The 19,913-nt window shown below is 38.3% G+C and overlaps 1 protein-coding gene across 14 annotated transcripts in view; it reads left to right on the forward strand.

Annotated features, from left to right (window-relative positions):
* Positions 1-19,913, forward strand: part of atrnl1b (attractin-like 1b) — a 1,064,590-nt gene that overhangs the window by 178,675 nt on the left and 866,002 nt on the right. For 13 of the 14 annotated variants that reach the window (XM_072239605.1, XM_072239604.1, XM_072239606.1 and 10 more), the window contains exons 8-9: positions 9,153-9,408; positions 14,124-14,307. In XM_072239605.1, the coding sequence (XP_072095706.1) occupies positions 9,153-9,408; positions 14,124-14,307 (440 nt within the window). Of the gene's footprint in view, positions 1-9,152; positions 9,409-14,123; positions 14,308-14,880; positions 15,214-19,913 lie in introns of those variants that run through there. The other variant, XM_072239611.1, reaches the window with a different exon arrangement.

The following is a 19,913-nucleotide window of genomic DNA, read 5'->3' on the forward strand; positions in this document are numbered from 1 at the left end:
AATGTGATTTGTGCTTGAAAATTATACAGTATGCTTTAACATTGGTCAGTCCACATTGATTTCCTTTCTTCATTAGCCGTTCTTTGAGAATGACTTGCATTCCAGATCTGAGGTGTTGAATTATTTAACCAAATGCTTATCTGTACAAAATCTTGATTTTTCCTCAGCCACCACAAGAACAAAATCTTGTTCTTGAAGATGTTGTTATGTGCCAGAATATGGAATTCCACTGTTCTCACCCAGTAAAAGTGCATGAACCTGAATAGTAGATGTCAACATGCTCAATTGACAGAAGGTGGTACTTTTTCCTGGTCTCAATCTATTGAGCAGCTGTAGTTATCTGTTATTATTTTCCAGAAGGGATCATAACTTTGAGGTTCCTTAGGACTTGTGCCTTCAGACCAGATTTAATATACTGTGAATAATGGTGATGTAAAAAATAAGTTTTTTTTAATGCAGGGTGTGGTAGGTTCCTGGACTAGTTACTGGGATAACAGTGGAAGCCCACAGTTTGGTGGAGTACAAGAGGCTTTTGGATGGACACATGAATATAGATGATGCACAAGAGGTGGATATTTAGTATATCTATAAATAGGCACAAATTATGAGCTGAATGACCAGTCCAGTGTTGTACAGTTCTATGTTCTATATCTAATAATGAAAGGTGTTAAATAAGGCGGACAAGAAAGACTGACCGTTGAACAGAGTGATTTGTAAGAATAATTCAATGCCTGTGGGAATGAGATTTCATAGCCTCATTATTTCTTTGCCTCCTCATGTTGAGTGAGGTTTCAGAATCCCCCCAAGATTTATGAACCATCATAATCAGGATTCTTGTGATACCATTACTGACCCCAAATTGTTAGCACAAAATTAATTTCAATAAGGTATTGTAAATGTAAGAAGATCATGACATGCAATTAATTTCAATAGCTAATTGAACCATATGAATATACCTTTTAAGTTTGGAAGTGTAATTTGTCCACTAATATACTTTATGAGCATAATCTAGGATTTCTTATGGCTCCCAGTGCTATTATACTTGAAGTTATATATTCCACCTCTCTATGTTAGTAAGACTAATTCTTTCATTTAGATGCAAATACTTTAAATTCTTGCCAACCAAATATAATTAAAAATAATATCAAATATTTTTGTATTTGAGCTACCTTTCAAAAAGAAAACTATTCAGTGAAATTGATTAGTTACAGTCCAGCTTTCATTTAAGATTTCTCCACCACAATCTAATACTTCTATGAAATCGATACTCTGCTTTTTATGTAATATTGAAGTAATCATTCATACTTTCGATCATCCAAATACTGAAAGCAACTTGAGTGCTACTAAAATACATTGATATATTTTGAGAGTAGTAGTATCTGAGTGAGGGAAAAGTTATTAAAATAATTTACGAATTAAGAAATTGAATTAAAGAATGTTCTTTCAGCTACAGATATCCTGCTTGCTTCATTACATTTTGCCACCAGAGTGCACTGTTCTTTTTGTAACCCAACTGGGAGTGTGGAATGGCATTATTATGGGTTGGTAACATAATCGAAGGTTTCAAAGGTACAATTTAATGTCAGAGAAATGTATACAATGTACATGCTGAAATGCTTTTTCTTTGCAAACATCCATGAAAACAGAGCAGTGCCCCAAAGACAGTTAATTGTTGGAACCCCAAAGTCCCCTCCCAGCTGCCCCCTCCTGCGGCAAGTGGCAGCAAATAACAATCCTCCCCTCACCCCACCGGCAAAAAAAAAGCATGGGCACCCGCCACCGAGCACTCAAGCATGAGCAAAGCAACAGCAAAGACACAGACTTGCAGTTACCCCAAAGACTTCGCGTTTTACCCAGTATTCGACATACCACAGGTTCATCCCTCTCCCTAATAAGGGAGAAAGAGGTGTCTCCGTTTTTCCAGCAAGCGGGGAGACATACCAAACAACTCGCTGGTTTGCGATGTTAAAAGTCTGCCACATCGTTTTTTTCGAGCTCTGTACCCAAAAATCTGGGCACACAACTGCAGATATTCTGACTCCCCTGACAACACACAGGTCTCCCGTCGTGACACCGACCCTCAATCCGCCCATCTCCAGAGCCCCGAGATCCTAGGCTTCCAAATCCAAACCGGACCCTTAGGCTGAGCAACAACAACGGCTGGCTATGAAACCCCAAGAGCAAGTCCCATTCCTGCAAAGGACCGTAGTCAGCGTGTAACTCCAGGTCATGGTCTTCAAAAGAACCTTGAAAGGGAAAAATAAAGATATTAAAGATGGGAATAGAGCTGTTTCCGAAGACGCAAGCAAAGGAGTCGCCGTTTAGTGCCATCATCACTCTACTCCGCTTTCTAATAATCATCATAAGCTCTAATTAATAGCAATATCAATACTGATTTTATGTCATGGGTATTTGTTATCTTTGTAAAATGTCAGGATTGACATTCATGATTGGTATAACAAAAAATAGTTTAAACCTGTGAAACAGGTCAAAGTAAATGAAGTATTTCATGGATAATTGGTAATTGTAATTGATCCTTGGCAGATCTTCGTGAACCATGCTGTATTTTAATTTTTCAGAATTAAACTTAAACAAGCACAAAGTTTTTAATTGGAAAAACAGAAGAATCCTGTGGTGAAATTCCCTAATTTGTTCTCATCAAATTATAAGTTTCGAAGATAAATTACCAGAAGTTTCAGATTCAAGATTGTTAAATGTCATTTCCAGAGAACAAAGTAATTGTTACTCTGGATCTGATGCACTTCACAAAAAAAAACAATAATAATAAACATGCAACAAGATAAAAAACACAATAAATATAAATATGTAGAAACATAGAAAACCTACGGCACAATACAGGCCCTTCGGCCCATGATGCTGTACCAAACATATACTTTAGAAATTACTTAGGGTTACTCATAGCTCTATATTTTTCATGTTTCCATATAGTTCCATGTAGCCACCCAGGAGTCTCTTAAAAGACCCTGTTGTTTCTGCCTCCACCACCGGCACCAGCAGCCCATTCCACGCACTCAGCCACTTTCTGTGTAAAAACAACTTACCCTGGACATCTCCCCTGTACCTACTTACAAGCAGCTTAAAACTGTGCCCTCTCCTATTAGCCATTTCAGCCCTGGGAAAAAGCCTCTGACTATCCACACGATCAATACCTCTCACCATCTTATACACCTCTACTGTGTCACCTCTCATCCTCCATCGCTCCAAGGAGAAAACGCGGAGTTCACTCAACCTATTCTCATAAGGCATGCTCCCCAATCCTTGTAAATCTCCTCTGCACCCTTCTCATAGTTTCCACATCCTTCCTGTAGTGAGGGGACCAGAACTGAGCACAGTACTCCAAGTGGAGTCTGACCAGGGTCCTATAAAGCTGTAACATTACCTCTCAGCTGTTAAGCTCAGTCCCACGGTTGATGAAGGCACTGTATGCCTTCTTAACCACAGAGTCAACCTGCGCAGCAGCTTTGAGAGTCCTATGGACTCGGACCCCAAGATCCCTCTGATCCTCCACACTGCCAAGAGTCTTACCATTAATACTACATTCTGCCATCATATTTGACCTACCAAAATGAACCACCTCACATTTATCTGGGTTGTAAGATAGCTTATATAGATAGATAGTATGCCCATAAAGTGACACTAGGCCATGGAGTGTCTGTACATAAAGTGACTGAATAAAGTACTGTAGTAGTTTACGGAGTGTGGAGGGGTGAGTTAGTGGGTGCAGGTGTTAATCAGCCTTACTGCTTGGGGAAAGTAACTGTTCATGACAGGGGTCCTCAACCTTATTTGCACCGTGGACCGGTTTAATATTGACAATATTCTAGCGGACCAGCCAACGGTGGGGGGTGGGGTGGGCGGGGGTGTTCAAGTTCAACAGTGGGCGTGACAGGGAATGAGGAAAGGTGCAGCTGACTCATATCGTTTCATATCACCAAATCATATCATTTCCTCGTGGCCTGATAGCACATGCTTTGAGGCCCGGTGATTGGCGACCACTGGTTTATGAGTCTGGTGGTCCTGGCATGGATGCTACATAGCCTCCTCCCTGATGGGAGTGGGACAAACAGTCCATGAGCAGGGTCAGTGGGATCCTTCCTGATATTACTGGCACCTTTTTATATGTATAAAATGTGTGTGTGTGTGTGTGTGTGTGTGTGTGTGTGTCCTTGATAGTGGGTATCAATAATTAGCAATAAATATTGCTAATTACTGCCCTAAGTGTAACAATGGCATCCTTGTTTAAGCTTCCATTCTATAATCACAGAAACTTTGTAATATTTCAGTTTGATTGAAACTTTGGAAAGTTCTGTGGTTATAGAATTCTTGTGATGGCTCTTGGTTTATGTAAAGTAGAAGCTGAGGTGAGGACAAATATTAAGTAGCTGTCAATAAATGATGCAGTTGTTTCGTTAGAAGTTGTGTAGCTGGGGAATATTTGTTGCAGTAGTTTAATCTTGAATACTGATTCTCGGAACTCATTGTGCTATAAATAAAACTGAAAATGCTGGAAATGCTCAGCAGTTCAAGCAGCATTTGTGAAAATTGAGTCGAGTTGATGCTGTAAATTGGAATTATATCTTCAATCTCAATGTTAGTGGTTTTTCCCTCTGCAGTTGCTGTCTGACCTGCGGAATGTTTGCAGCATTTTCTGTTTATACTTCAGATTTTCAGCATCAGTAGTTTGTTTCTGAATCACATTCATGTTTAAATAATTTACACTTTGATGGAGGGATGCTGTTTTTACCGGTACCATTACTCTCGCTTTGATTTACTGATTTCTAGTACATTGAATGAATGTAATCTGAAATGGCTTGCTTTGGTTGATGTAAAAACAAGCATGAAATTGGTTGCAATCATCCTGTGTGTTGTCCCTTTTTGTGCCTTGTGTGCATTGGCAGCATTTTTGCCACTTCCTGAGCATTATCTTATTTTACAAGGCCAAGTTCAACTGAGCACAGATGGAAAGTGTGCAAGGGGGCGGCTGGATTTGAACCTGTAACCATTCACCTCAAAGTCCAGTGTTGATGCCACTACACCTATCGGTTGGCTATTCATGCTGTAACTCAACATAAGTATTGGTAATAAGAAGAATTGGTATATTTTTGTTGCTAATTATTACCATCGAATGTATAAGGGACAGAAATGTTTCTGCTGGAATCAAAAATTATTGTTAGATTCTGTAACTGGTTGTGGGTACGGGATCTTCGGAATAAATAGATCTTCAGTAAAGATAATTCTCTATATTATCTTTATCTAGATTATCTTTATGGTGTAGTCATAAAGAAGGCAAGATGGTTGCTATACTTTATTAGGAGTTTGAGGAGATTTGGCATGTCAGCAAATACACGCGAAAACTTCTGTAGTTGTACCAAGGACAGCATTGTGACAGGATGCGTCACTGTCTGGTATGGAGGGACTACTGCACAGGACGGAAAGAAGCTTCAGAAGGTTGTAAATCTAGTCAGCTCCATCTTGGGCACTAGCTTACAAAGTACCCAGGACATTTTTAAGGAACAGTGTCTCAGAAACCTCCAGCACCCAGGGCATGTCCTTTTCTCACTGTTACCATCAGGTTGGAGGTACAGAAGCCTGAAGGCACACACTCAATGATTCAGGAACAGTTTCTTCCCCTCTGCCATCTGATTCCTAAATGGACATTGAAGCTTTGGACACTACCTCACTTTTTTTAATATACCGTATTTCTGTTTTTGCACATTTAAAAGAAAATCTATTCAATATACATTATTGATTTACTTGTTTATTTATTATTATGCTTACTTTATTTATTATTATTATTATTATTTCTCTCTCTGGTAGATTATGTATTGCATTGAACTACTGCTGCTAAGTTAACAAATTTCACGTCACATGCCGGTGATAATAAATCTGATTCTGATTCTATACTCATGAAAACACATAGGAAGCAACAAGTTTCACCTGTCATATAGAATAACGTCTTGTATTGAGTCTGGTTCTCTTGTCTTTAGATGGTTTATCTTGTGAATTTGTGAGCTTTACCTTGAGAAACATATTAAATATGATTGGACACACTCCTGTGATGTTTTGGACTTAGAATCATACAGCACAAAAATGGGCCTTTTGGCCCACTGTGCGTATGCTCATCATCTGCTGTACTACAGGTGCACATTCCTCTATCGGAAATTCTGAAATCCAAAAAGCTCCGAAAACCGAAGTTTTCTTCGCCAACAGCTGATGTCACTCAGGTGTGACGTGGCAGCACGAGCAGAGGCCGCCAGACGACAGTTGTGGCTCAGCGCCTGTACTGGTTACACGTGCATTTGCTGTTCGCTGATATTTTGTGTTCACTGTTGACTTAGTGTTTAATTTCACTGTGAAAATGTCAAAAAGAGCTGCAGATACCCCTATGGGTAGCAATGAGAAAAAGAGAAGGGATCTTCTCTATTAATAATGCAGAAAGTGGAGTTATTGCAGAAGCTTGATCGTGGTGTGTCTGTGCGGCGTTTTACTGAAGAAAATAGTGTCGGAATTACCACTGTATAATGATTTAAATAAACAGAAAGACAATTACTGAAGTTTTATATTGACAGTGATAGCGGCGTTTTACATTTATTCCAATAGGTCATTTACCATGTGTTTGATTTGGTTCATTTGAAGCTGTATATTTTTATGTTTTATTGAATGTTTTTGTTGGAAATAAAATTTCTTCTTGTCATTATACCCTAAACAATACAGTATGACAATTATTTACATAGCATTTACATTGTATTAGGTGTTGTAAGTAATCTAGAGATGATTTAATGTATACGGGAGGATGTACGTAGGTTTGGTGCGCAGCTGGGTCTTAAAGTCCACCGCACTAAGCTAGGTTAAATAAAGGACTTGAGCATACGTGTTTTTTGGTTGCGGTGGGGGTGGTCTGAAATCTGAAAAATTCTGAATTCCGACATGCATCTGGCTCCAAGGATTTTGGATAAGGAATTGTGGACCTGTATTTCTATTTTCTCTCCTGCCTTGCTGCTTCAGTCAGGCTGTTATACGAGCCAAGTAATATACTAAGCCACACATCTTTGGGATGTAGGAGGAATATGGAAATTCCACACTTAGAAAAATTCACGTTGCAATTGAATGTGGGTCACTGCAGGTGTGAAGCAGCAGTCTTAATATCAGTGCCATTATGCCACCTAAGTACTGCAGTTTTCTTTAATTGCCTCAACTTCTCTACCATTGTCAGAGCAACTAGATCTAGAGTGAAAAATAAACTTCAGTAAAGATACTAAGTCAGCCAAATCATTGATTTCATAACTAATTTAATCCTCAGAACTTTACAGTGTAGATCATTACCTATCCAAGTCCTTTGTGTTCCGATACCCACATATTTTCTGGGAGAAGGTTGCTTCTGCTCTTGGTTCATTTTCACCTCCAGAGCATAATGCCTGGAACATAAAACCTACCTTAGATATGATGTCCCCAAACGAGCAATTGTATCATTAGAATTATCATATCTTCATGGAAGTGGGGAACTGTTCTACTGCTCTGGTTGACTGGGCGAATGAGATCTACAGTGAAGTCCAATGGCCATGAAGGCAGTTGTGCAACGCTCCGTGGAAAGTGAAGGGCATGATGAGATACAAAGGGGGTCATGGTCATCATCTGCAACCAAGACAGACCTGAGTTGTGATGACTACTCATACCATTGGACCCAGACTTAGGAGAATGTGAGAGTGGAATAGCCCTACTTCCATGGCTTTTCCACTTTTAAAAGCTTTCACGTTCAGGTTTCCTGTTATTGTCGGATATGATGGACAACCACCACCATCGCAATTACATTTCATCTGAAATATCTTGGCAAGCATCACATTTCCCTCTATTACCAGGTTTTTAATAAATTCTTGAATTCATTGTTTGTTCCCAATTCTTGTATCATACCTATCCAAGTCTCTGTAATTGTTTTTTGCCATTTAAATTGTGGCCTGATCACTGATGTTTCCCATATTTAGTGAGCTACATACATGGCTTCCCATCATGTAAGATGTTGGCTCATACTTGCAGTATGTAAAATATTACATATTCTTTCTTAGTAATATGCAGTACATGACCTTTCAATATGACACTATTTTTGCTGAAGTTATAATTATTCTCTTTTAAACTGAAAGTTTACCTTACGTACTCTACTTTTTTTGCCTTTTGTGTATTATCACAAATGCAACCATCCACACAATGATATGGAGTTGCTGGTGATGTTATAATGTAAGGACAGTCTCTCGAGCACAGGAAATTAATCTCTGGTTGTGCTGTGTGAGGCAGAACTCTCAGATGGCTGTCTTGCCTGGATGAATTTGGTGAACTTTGAGATTGCAAGTTGCTCTGTGGAGCATAAAATCTGTGAACTTGAATAAGAACTTGGAGACTAAATAGCACGTTTGTCTTCTGATTGGAAATGATGCATACTGTTGCTTAAATGTGAACTTGAATGCCATTTTATAAAAAGCTCTACTTCAGATAAATATAAAATTACAAAATATTTAATGTGATAAACGTTTATACAACATAATAAAAGGCTATTCTTTGATTATATTTTCTTTGGATTGGAGACAAAAGCCATTAATCTGATGTATTCTTTTAGTTTTGGCATTTAGTTCATTCTTCAGATGTGGCAAATTAAGATTAAAGCAATTTAAATAATGTTTGGAAAGAGGTTGAAGTTAGTGATTTAAATAACATACAAAATGCTGGAAGAACTCAGCAGGTCAGGCAGCATCTATGGAAAAGAGTAAACAGTCGACATTCATCAGTCCAGTCCTGATGAAGGGTCTCAGCCTGAAACATTGACTGTTTACTTTTTTTCCATAGATGCTGCCTGGCCTGCTGAGTTCCTCCAGCATTTTGTGTGTGTTGCTTTGGATTTCCAGCATCTGCAGATTTTCTCATGTTTGTGTTTGTATGAAGGCAGTTCATTATTTGCACTCAGTGGCTGCACTGATTTTGTTCATTTACAGTCAATCAAAAGAACATGGCAGCATATACTTCTCTTGTTTGTCAATGATTTAAATGTCCCCTTGTGATTTGTCTGTCTTACTCTTTGCAAAATAGTAGCATCTAGACAAGGCTTATTGATATTCCTATTAAATCATGTCATTTCTTCTTTCTAGGATGATATTTACATGTATGGCGGGAAAATTGATATGGATAATGGAAATATTACAAATGAGCTATGGGTCTTCAACATTCCCACTCTGTCATGGACAAAAAGAACACCAACGGTTCTAGCTCACGGTCAACAGTATGATTTGGAAGGACATTCAGCACACATCATTGAAATGGATGGTGGGGATGTCATCATGATCATTATTTTTGGATATTCTGCACTTTATGGTTATATAAACAGTGTTCAAGAATACAATATAAGTAAGTAATTTATATGTGCTTTGATTTTCTCATATTAAACAGAGTAGTCTCTTGGGTACTGAAATTGAAGAATAGAAATTGAAAGGCTGTCTAAAGAATCCAGTGACAGACCTAAATGAAGCATGTTTATTGCAATTCAGGTTCTGTTTGACCTATATAATTTTAGCTCATTATACAAAGAAGCACTATTAAATGACATGTTTAATTTTTTTTAGTTTTAAGTTAATTCTTGCAAAGGGCTTTCATGATATGTGCAAATTCCCCAAATGCATGCTTTTTCTGTCCTTCCATTTATGCAGATGGATAGCTCATCAGGTGCAATATCATTCCAAGCAGTAAGAGCATTTGCAATACCAAATTGTGGATAAAATAAAATCTATTGATAAAAGCATCACTAGTATATTCATAGAACACTGTTGGCAATCCATGACTGACAGATCCAGTCATGAAAACTGGAAATTTATCGACCTGCATTAAAATATTTGAAAATTATACTTAAAATTTTTTAACAATAATTTGTGAAGGTGAAGTAACTTGATTGGAAGCTGTCTGAGTAATTTTACCAAGTTGAATTGCGTCTTCAGTGTAACAGAAAAAGAATTGTTTTATGGCTTTTTAGTTATGCAATATATAATTATATGTGCTTTATCATCCTGATGAGAAAGTTCATAAATTTCTTTAGACCATAAGACAAAGGAGCAGAATTAGGCCATTTGGCCCATCGAGTCTTCTCCGCCATTAAATCATGGCTGATCCTTTCCCCCCTCCTCAGCCTCACTCCCTGTAACCTTTGATATTGTGTCTAATCAAGAACCTATCAAGCTCTGCATTAAATACACCCAATGACCTCTCCACCACAGCTGCCTATGGTAATAAATTCCACAAATTCACCACCTTCTGGCTAAAGAAATCTCTGTTTTAAATGGACACCCTTCTATCCTGAGGCTGTGCCCTCTTGTCCTATACTCCCCCACCATGGGAAACATTCTTTCCACATCTACTCTGTCTAGGCCTTTCAAAATTAGAAAGGTTTCAATGATATCACCCCTCGTCCTTCTGAATTCCAGTGAGTACAGTGCCAGAGCTATCAATGATAATCCTTTCATTCCCAGGATCATCCTTGTGAACCCTCTCCAATGCCAGCACATCTTCTCTAAGATGAACACCCCAAAGGTTAACTTGCAAGTGGAGTCTGTGGTGAGGTAAAACTGTTCACACTTCTCAAGGTGAGGCCTCATCAGTGCCTTATAAAACCTCAGCATCACATCCCTGCTCTTGTATTCTAGATGTTACCATTAGGTAGGAGGTACAGAAGCCTGAAGGCACACACTCAGCGATTCAGGAACAGCTTCTTTCCCTCTGTCATCTGATTCCTAAATGGACATTGAACCCTTGCACACTACTCCACTTTTTTTAATATACAGTATTTCTGTTTTTTTGCACTTTTTAAAATCTATTCAATATATGTATACTGTAATTGATTGATTTATTATTATTATTTTTGTTTTATTTTTTTCTCTCTTCTATATTATGTATTGCATTGAACTGCTGCTGCTAAGTTAACAAATTTCACATCACATGCCGGTGATAGTAAACCTGATTCTGATTCTGGTCTTGAAATGAAAGCTTTTGTTGCGTGAATGAAATCGCCGGAGAGAGTTACTGGTAGATAGAATGCAGCTTAATTTTTTTATTGACTAAACAAGGTATTGCAGGCATCATACGGAGATGCTTTTGGTGGAAAGGTCTGCTGGCCCAACGTGGGGCTCATTATTTATTTGCTAAACACGAAGGACCATCCATATTTACAAACTATAGACAATGCTTTCTTTTGAAGCTACATACAAACTTCACATCTTCTGATTCGCATCCATCCCAGAGATGCCAGCAGTGTCTGGACTGGGATCCACAGCTTTCAGGAATGCATTGTCCCAAACTGAATCCACAATATATTATCAAGGAACAGAAGACTGGTAGCCAAAGCCATTTGTTAAATGTAAATGACCTAAACCCAAAAATCACTCTAACAAATGCTAACATTGCATTTGCCTTCCTCACCACAGACTCTACTTGCAAGTTAACCTTTAGGGTGTTCTGCACAAGGACTCCCAAGTCCCTTTGTACCTCAGATTTTTGGATTTTCTCCCCATTTAGAAAATAGTCTGCACATTTTATTTCTACTACCATGCATTTTCCAACATTGTATTTCATTTGCCACTTCCTTGCCCATTCTCTTAATCAGTCTGTCCTTCTGTATCCTACCTGTTCCCTCAACACTACCTGCTCCTCCACCAATCTTCATATCATCTGCAAACTTGGCAACAAAGCCATCTATTCCATCATCTAAATCATTGATATACAGCATAAAAAGAAGCAGTCCCAACACCGATCCCTGCAGAACACCACTGGTCACTGACAGCCAACCAGAAATGGATTATTTTATTTCCGCTTGCTGCCTCCTATCAATCAGCCAGTGCTCTAACCGTGCCAGTAACTTTCCTGTAATACCATTGGCTCTTAACTTGGTAAGTAGCCTCATGTATGGTGCCTTGCCAAAGGCCTTCTGAAAGTCCAAATATACAACATCCACTGCAAACCCCCTTTGTCTATCCTATGTGTAATCTTCTCAAAGAATTCCAACAGGTTCGTCAGGCCAGATTTTCCCTTAACAAAACCATGCTGATTTTGTTCTACCTTGTGCTGTATCACTAAGTACTCTATAAGCTCATCCTTAACAATTGACTCCAACGTCTTCTCAACCACTGAACTCAGGCTAACTGGCCTATAAATTCCTTTCTGCTGCCTTCCTCCTTTCTTAAAGAGTGGAGTGACATTTGCAATTTTCCAGTCCTCTGGCACCATGCAAGGTCCAATAATTTTTGAAAGATCATTACTAATGCCTCTGCAATCTCGGCCGCTACTTCTTTCAGAACCCTGGGGTGGCCAATAAACTTGTATATCCAATATCATATGCCTAACTCCAGTACAAACCAGCTATAAGGAAGTAGTTGCATTTCAGTTTAATATTAATTACGGTCACTTAATTTAGTTCTTGAAAATAAGTTAACTTAAACCACGAAACACTATAAAACATACTGATCAACTTAAAGATATTGGGATCAATGTCTGAAGCACAGTGAAAGGACTGATTTCAGCCAGGTGAATTGTTGCCTGTTTGAATCCTTTGTCCATTAATGAAATCAGTTGTCTGAATTGGGTAATAACATTGTTAGATCTGATCTAGGATGAGGGAAATCTATTAGATATAATTTTTAATTGTCTGCTTTTTAGTTTTGAATCCGTGTTGGCGCATGGCCAAGTGGTTAAGGCGTTGGTCTAGTGATCTGAAAGTTGCTAGTTCGAGCCTCAGCTGAGGCAACGTGTTGTGTCCTTGAGCAAGGCACTTAACCACACATTGCTCTGCGACGACACTTGTGCCAATCTGTATCGGCTCTAGTGCCCTTCCCTTGGACAACATTGGTGGCATGGAGAGGGGAGACTTGCAGCATGGGCAACTGCCGGTCTTCCATACAACCTTGCCCAGGCCTGCGCCCTGGAAACCTTCCAAGGTGCAAATCCATGGTTTCACGAGACTAATGGATGCCTATTATATACTATTTTTGAATCTCAGATATTGGACTGTGAGTTGAACTGTTTCCTTGTCAACTTTTAAAATTGTTACTGTATATTTTGTTCTGCATTTTCTGATCTGTTTTATAGTATGCTGTCAGTACATGACCAGATCTGAATATTTGAATAATTATGCAAATGAGCTACCTTATTAATATTTGAAACTGGATTGTGTTAGTATGCTTTGATTGGTAGAACATGGATTTTTAGTACATTGTGTTAACATGTAAATCATTACTTTTATTTATTGTGCATTAGTTTATTCTACAGAGGTATCTAGTATTTTTTACAATTGTATTTATGGTTTTGGAGGATAGGTTTGATTTCCAGTTAAACAGCTACATGAAATAGTGGAGCTTAATTATTGTTTTCTGATTCAAAGTATCCTGTTTACATTTAGGCTGATGCTTGTATTCTGTTTAGAATTGTACATTATTGTGTCTTATGCATACTAATGCATTCCTGTAAATGAAGAAAATAAAAACTTTAAAGTAAATTGAAATAGACCAGATTGCCTTAGACATGTGTAATGTATCCTTTATTATTTTTATGATTAGGATATTACGTTTGTTTTTTGTTTTGTTAAAAGAGATCAATGGGGTTCATATTTATTCTATTAAGTAAGTAACATAGAAAACCTACAGCACAATACAGGCCTTTCAGCTCACAATGCTGTGCCAAACATACAAGTACTTTAGAAATTACCTGAGATTTTAATATGAATTAAAGTTTAAAAAGTCGTTCTAATTTTGGTATTAACATGAGCAGAAATGGTAGCTGCAGGTTCATTTGTAACTTACATGGCTGAGAGAGGTATGGAGGCTATGGTCTGGATACTGGTGGATGGGATTAGGCAGAAAGTCAGACCAACATGGATTAAATAGGCCAAAAAGCCTGTATCTGTGGTGTAGTGCTCTATGACTTGTGGCTAGGAATTCACTGGTAATCATTGGGAAGGATTCATCCTTAAAACATTATACAGAAAAAGATTTGTGCTAAGTAGCATATCATATCTTTTTGTATAGAACGCTCTGGAAAACACGAAGTTTGCTGATCTTCTAAAATTCATTTTGCTTCCTATCCAGAGACCAACACGTGGTTAGTGACTGAGACAAAAGGTGCAATAGTTCAGGGTGGATACGGACACAGCAGTGTGTACAGTGCGGCGACAAAATCCGTTTATGTGCATGGAGGATACAAAGCATTTAGAAGCAATGAATATGGCTTGGTGGATGACCTCTACAAATACACTGTAAATAGCCGCACCTGGTAAGTGGAATGGGTATGCTCCTGTTGAGTTCATTTTGATTGCAGAAGCATTCTGTGTAATTGACTCGAAATAGATGTAATTAAATTGTGTTGGGGACTTTAATGGAACTGAAACACTATTTCACTTTGTTCTTTGTACCTTGCCATGTCAGAGGAAAAAGTAGAAAATACTTTGTTTATTCAAGCATTTTAGGCTTTTTTCAGTAAGAAGCTGCTTTTAGTTCAGTTTTTTGGCCACAGATATTAAGGCTGGTTTTATTTAAGTAATTTGAGAGTTTTCTCAGATGTACATTAAGAAAGATAGTCTGCTTCAAAAACTACAAGTATGGTTAATGTATCCTGGAAAATATCACACTTTTTAATTCTCTGTTTGTTTATCTGCCTGATCTTGCTGATTAATATGTTAAAATAGTGGAGTTCCTGCGATTTTCCTGAATACATCAAAATTTGAAAAAAAAAACTCCCATTAGGAGCTTGATTTGAATAAGTTAGTAGATTAATTGGCTATTGTAAATCACCCCTCGTATTTTTGGATGATAGGAATAATGAGAGAGCTGTGTTTGTTGGTTCGAGTTGGCAGGTGTGAGGGAACAGGCGACAACAGAAAACAGAATCTATCATCAAGGACACCTACCATCCAGGCCATGCTCACTTCTTACTGCTGCCATTGCGGAGGAGGCACAGGAGCCTCAGGTCCCACATCACCAAGGTTCAAGAACAGTTATCATCCCTCAACGATCAAGCTCCTGAACCTGTGTGGATAACTTCACTCACCTCTGCACTGAACTGATTCCACAAACAATGGACTCACTTTCAAGGATTCTACAGCTCATGTTTTCAGCATTTATTTATTTGTTTGTTTATTATTGATATTATTATTTATGATTTTTGTTTTTGCATATTGTGTGTTGGTCTTTGTGTATAGTTTTTTATTGATGTTATTCTGTTTTCTTGTTCTACTGTGAATCCTTGCAAAATGAATCTCAGGGTAGTATTTGGTGACATATACGTGCTTTGATAATAAATTTACTTTGAACTTTGTACAGTGAAGTATGGGACTGATGGAAATGCTGTGAGAGTTGGCATAGACTTAGGTGAAAATAGTTTCCCCATCATGCTTTAGGAAAATATAAAATGGATTAAAAGGAACTAAGATGTATTACTGAAAATCTAGAATTCCTGTTCAACTTGAATATAATAAAACTGACTTGAAGAGGTTGATAGGTTCTTGGTTAACCAAGGTGTCAAAGGAGAAGTGGGAGAAACGGATTGAGAGGGATAATAAATTAGCCATCATGAAGTGGCCAAGTGGCCTAATTCTGCTCCTGTGCCTTATGGTCTCACTTGAAAAATCCGAAAGAACTGATTGTCTGCAACTCGAGTACTATGTACAGTTCTGGTTATTGTGTTAAGGGAAGAATGTGATAACACTTAGGTGATGCAGAGTGGATATGAGGATGTTGCCAGGTCTGGAGAATGCTGCTTATAACAAGAGGTTGTTTTGGCTGGGACTCATTTTGGAAATGAAAGACTGAGGAGAGCTTTAATCAAAATATATAAAATAATAAGCTCAGCTGTTCAAAGTTCAAGTTCAAAACAAATCTATTACTGAAGTACATATATGTCACCATATACAACCGTGAGATTCGTTTCCTTGTGGGCATATACAGTAAATCCAAGAAACACAATAGAATCAGTGAAAGACTGCACCCAACAAGAAGGACAAACAACCAAAAGATAACATACTGTGCAAATGCAAAAGGGGAAAAAAAGCAATAAATATTGAGAACATGAGATGAAAAATCCTTGGAAGTGAATCTATAGGTTGTGGGAATAGTTCAGTGATGGAGCAAGTGAAGTTAATCCCTCTGGTTCAAGAACCTGATGGTTCAGGGGTAGTAGCCATCCTTTAACCAGGTGGTGTGTGTCCTGAAGCTCCTGTACCACCTTCCTAATGGCAGCAGTGAGAAGAGAGCATGCTTTGTGTCCTGGAGGTCAGAGAGGTCAGAACAAGTGTATATAAATTTACGACAAGGATTATAAGAGAGTTGAAGAAAGAGGTTCATTGTTTGGAAAGTAATGGTGTTTAGAATGCTGTACCTGGAAGGTTTATTCTCATTTTGATAAATGCTGGAATGAGCATTTGTAGTTCTATAACCTATGGATAGTTCTTCAGTTGGCCTGGCATTGGTGTGAAGTGCAAAGTAGTCTCTTTCTTGGTATCCTTTGACAATAGAAGATTAAGATTAGCTTTGTTGCATTGTATATTGAAACATATAGTTAAATGCATCATTTGTGTCAAATCAAATCAACGAGAATTATGCTGGGCATTCTGCAAGTGTTGCTGTGTTTCTGGTGCCAACATAACATGCCTCCAATTCACTAATCCTAACTTGCACTTCTTTGGAATGTGGGAAGAAATTGGAGCATCCGGAGGAAACTCAAGTGGTTTTGGGGAGAACGTACAAGCTCCTTTCTGATAGTGGCAGGAATTAAACCTCAATCTAGCTGTTGGCACTGTAGAGTGTTGCACTAGCCACTACGCTACTGTGGTTTTAGACCATAAGGTATGAGAACAGAATTAGGCTATTCTACTCCATTTTCCATGCTTTTTCTTGTTTATTCAGTGGGGTTACACTTATATTGTCCTCTGCTCCCCCCCAGCCCTTTGTGTGCCTTTGTTACCCCACCCTTTTCTTCACTCACCCTCCTTTTCTCCCTCCCTCCCTCCCCAACTTTTGTCTGCCAGACTTGCCCTTAGCACTTGCATTGTTTTTACAGTTGATGTTTGGAGTTAATGATGTATCTCAGCTAGCATTTTCTTCGTTCAATTTAATATTTGCCCTGGGCAATAACTAGTTATAGGTGTAGCTCATTTTAAGTGTTATAAATGAATGTTTATTTTGAAGTAAAACTTTCATTTTGAGTCCCACTAATGCAATAGTTTAGCATTGTTGACAGCAAGTTGCAGAAGAACGTGACCCCTTACTGTCAGTAGGATGTGTGAATATAAATTAAATTCCTTCAAAGATTCTTACAACAATGTCTAGTTTTACAAGTGCCTTGTATTAAATTATCAACTTGAGTGTGTTGTTTAAGACTTGCATAAGTGCTAGAGTAATTACTCTCACTGGGACTTTGCTCTTTTGGAGATATAAAGGGAAATAGTTGGGAAGAGGTGGAGCTTATGTGAAATCTTCCTTCATAATTGTATTGGATATTGTTGGAAATCCGTGGGCATCAGAGATGAACAAAAAATCTCTTGCAAGCTTTCCTTTTCCTTGGCACAGAGTATTTGTTCGAGCAGTTCCACTGAGTATTTGCTAGTTAATCTCATCCACACAATTAACCAGTGAAGAATATTCTACAGTGTGCTGGAAAAATTGAGAAGGTATCGAAGCAGTTAGTGTAATACTATCATAGCACCAGCAAGCCGGGTTCGATACTGCCACTTGTATGAGGAGTATTACATTCTCTCCATGACCGCATGAGTTTACTCCAGGTGCACCAGTTTCACATCATGTCCAAAGGGTTAGCAGGTTAATTGGTCACATGGGTGTACTCGGGCAACATCGGCTCATTGGGCCAGAAGGGCCTGTTAATATGCTACATCTCTAAATAAAATAAAAACAAAACATGCTGACAATTGGATAGAGGCATTTCAGTTTCTAGTATTGTGCTGTAGAAGCTAAATTGCTGAGATATGCAAGATAATTAGTGACCTTTTCTGAATTTAATAATGTCATACATCTTGCTGCATTATTTACTGATGTTATTTTCCATTAAGTGACCAAGATAATATTACATATTGTGTCTTGATTTGTTTCCTTGAAGCCTCATATTGCATTAAAAAATCATTCCCTGTTGGGACAATAGACATTTTAAGATTGATGTGTCCAATCACTACTCACTTTGTTCAGTGAGCCCAGCTTGCATTATCATTTTAAAGGTCCTCAAGGAACAGATTTTCTCCTAGAAGGAACTCGTTCTTCATTTCCAAGTGACTAATGTTAAATAAATTATTTGATCTGATGTTCATCAACCGTTGACAAAAATCATCACACAATTATACATTGCAAACAAAGAAAAATGGTTAATTTACAGTTTCAGTTTGTGGATGCACATAACATTGGTCTGTAAAACTAAGTTTCCTTTCAGATGGCAGCCATCTGCAGTGGTCCATTGCATTCAACCACAGAGACTTGCCCAAAAAATACATTCCTTCATTTAACTGATTAATCTTGTTCTATAATTTGCAACTGTCAGTCCTCCAGGCACTTTGACAAACATGGTGTTGATATATTTTGGTGAGAGTGAATTTTCTTTCTGGACTAGCACATTTTTGAAAGATTTCCCATTCTTATGTATTTCAAAAGGAACATATTCCTTCTGCCTATTTTATACAGGTTTCTTTTATTTAGTTAGAAGGCATCTCTGTCATCCTTCCAATAACGTAAGCTCCATTTTTAGCTGTTGTTCAAACTGATGGACACCATTTGAAATCATGGATGATACATTTGTGTTCTAAAGATACAACTCAATTTAAAGGCAACCTTACGAACATGAGATTCGAAAGAACCTAATTTTCAACATTCAATCTGTGCTGTTCTGAAATGTCAGATTAGATTATTACTTCGGACCCCTCTGATTATGGAAACTTCTGCTGTATAAAACATTCTTCCTCCCCTTCTCCTCCTCTTCTATTTCCCTCTCTAGTCTCTTTCCTCTCCTCACCTGCCTATCACCTCCTCCTGGTGTCCCTCCACCTTCCCTTTCTCCTATGGTCCACTCTCCTCTCCTATCAGATTCCTTCCTCTCCAAGCCCTTTACCTTTCCTACCCACCTGGCTTCACCTTCACCTTCTAGCTATCCTCCTTCCACTCCCCCCACCGTTTAATTTTAGAGTCTTCCCCCTTCCTTTCCAGTCCTGAAGAAGGTTCTTGACCCAAAACTTCAACTGTTTCTTCACTTCCATGGATGCTGCCTACCTGTTGAGTTCCTCCAGCATTTTGGGTGTTTTGTTTTAGAATTGTCTACCCTAACTGAGTGGCTGCTTTATTCGATATACCTGTACATCTGCTCATTAATGCAAATATCTGATTGACCATTTCTGTGACAGCAACTTAATGAATTGTTGCATGCAGACATGGTCGAGAGGTTCAATTATTGTTCAGAATGGGGAAGAAATGTGATCTAAGTGACTTTGACCAAGGAATGATTGTTGGTACCAGATGTGGTGGTTTGAGTATCTCAGAAACTGTTGATCTCCTGGGATTTTCATGCATAACAGTCTGTAGAGCTTATAGTCAATGGTGCGAAAAACAACAAACATCCAAGGTTTTCCTATGTCCTCCTGTTTCCACCCACAGCCCAAAGATGTAACGGGTAGGTTAAATAGTCATTGTAAGTTGTCTGTGACTAGGTTAGGATTGATTTAGTTTGTTGTGGGTTGCTGTGGTGGCATGGCTTAAAGAACCATAGGGCCTATTCCATGCTGTAACTCTAAATAAGTAAATTATTGAACCTCATGAATCAAATCCTGTTGATTTTGTATTTTTTGTGTGTTGTATATAATACCTTGTACTTTTGTTTCTGCAAATAACCCA

The sequence above is a fragment of the Mobula birostris genome, chromosome 21 (assembly GCF_030028105.1).
Source record: "Mobula birostris isolate sMobBir1 chromosome 21, sMobBir1.hap1, whole genome shotgun sequence".
NCBI lineage: Eukaryota > Metazoa > Chordata > Chondrichthyes > Myliobatiformes > Myliobatidae > Mobula > Mobula birostris.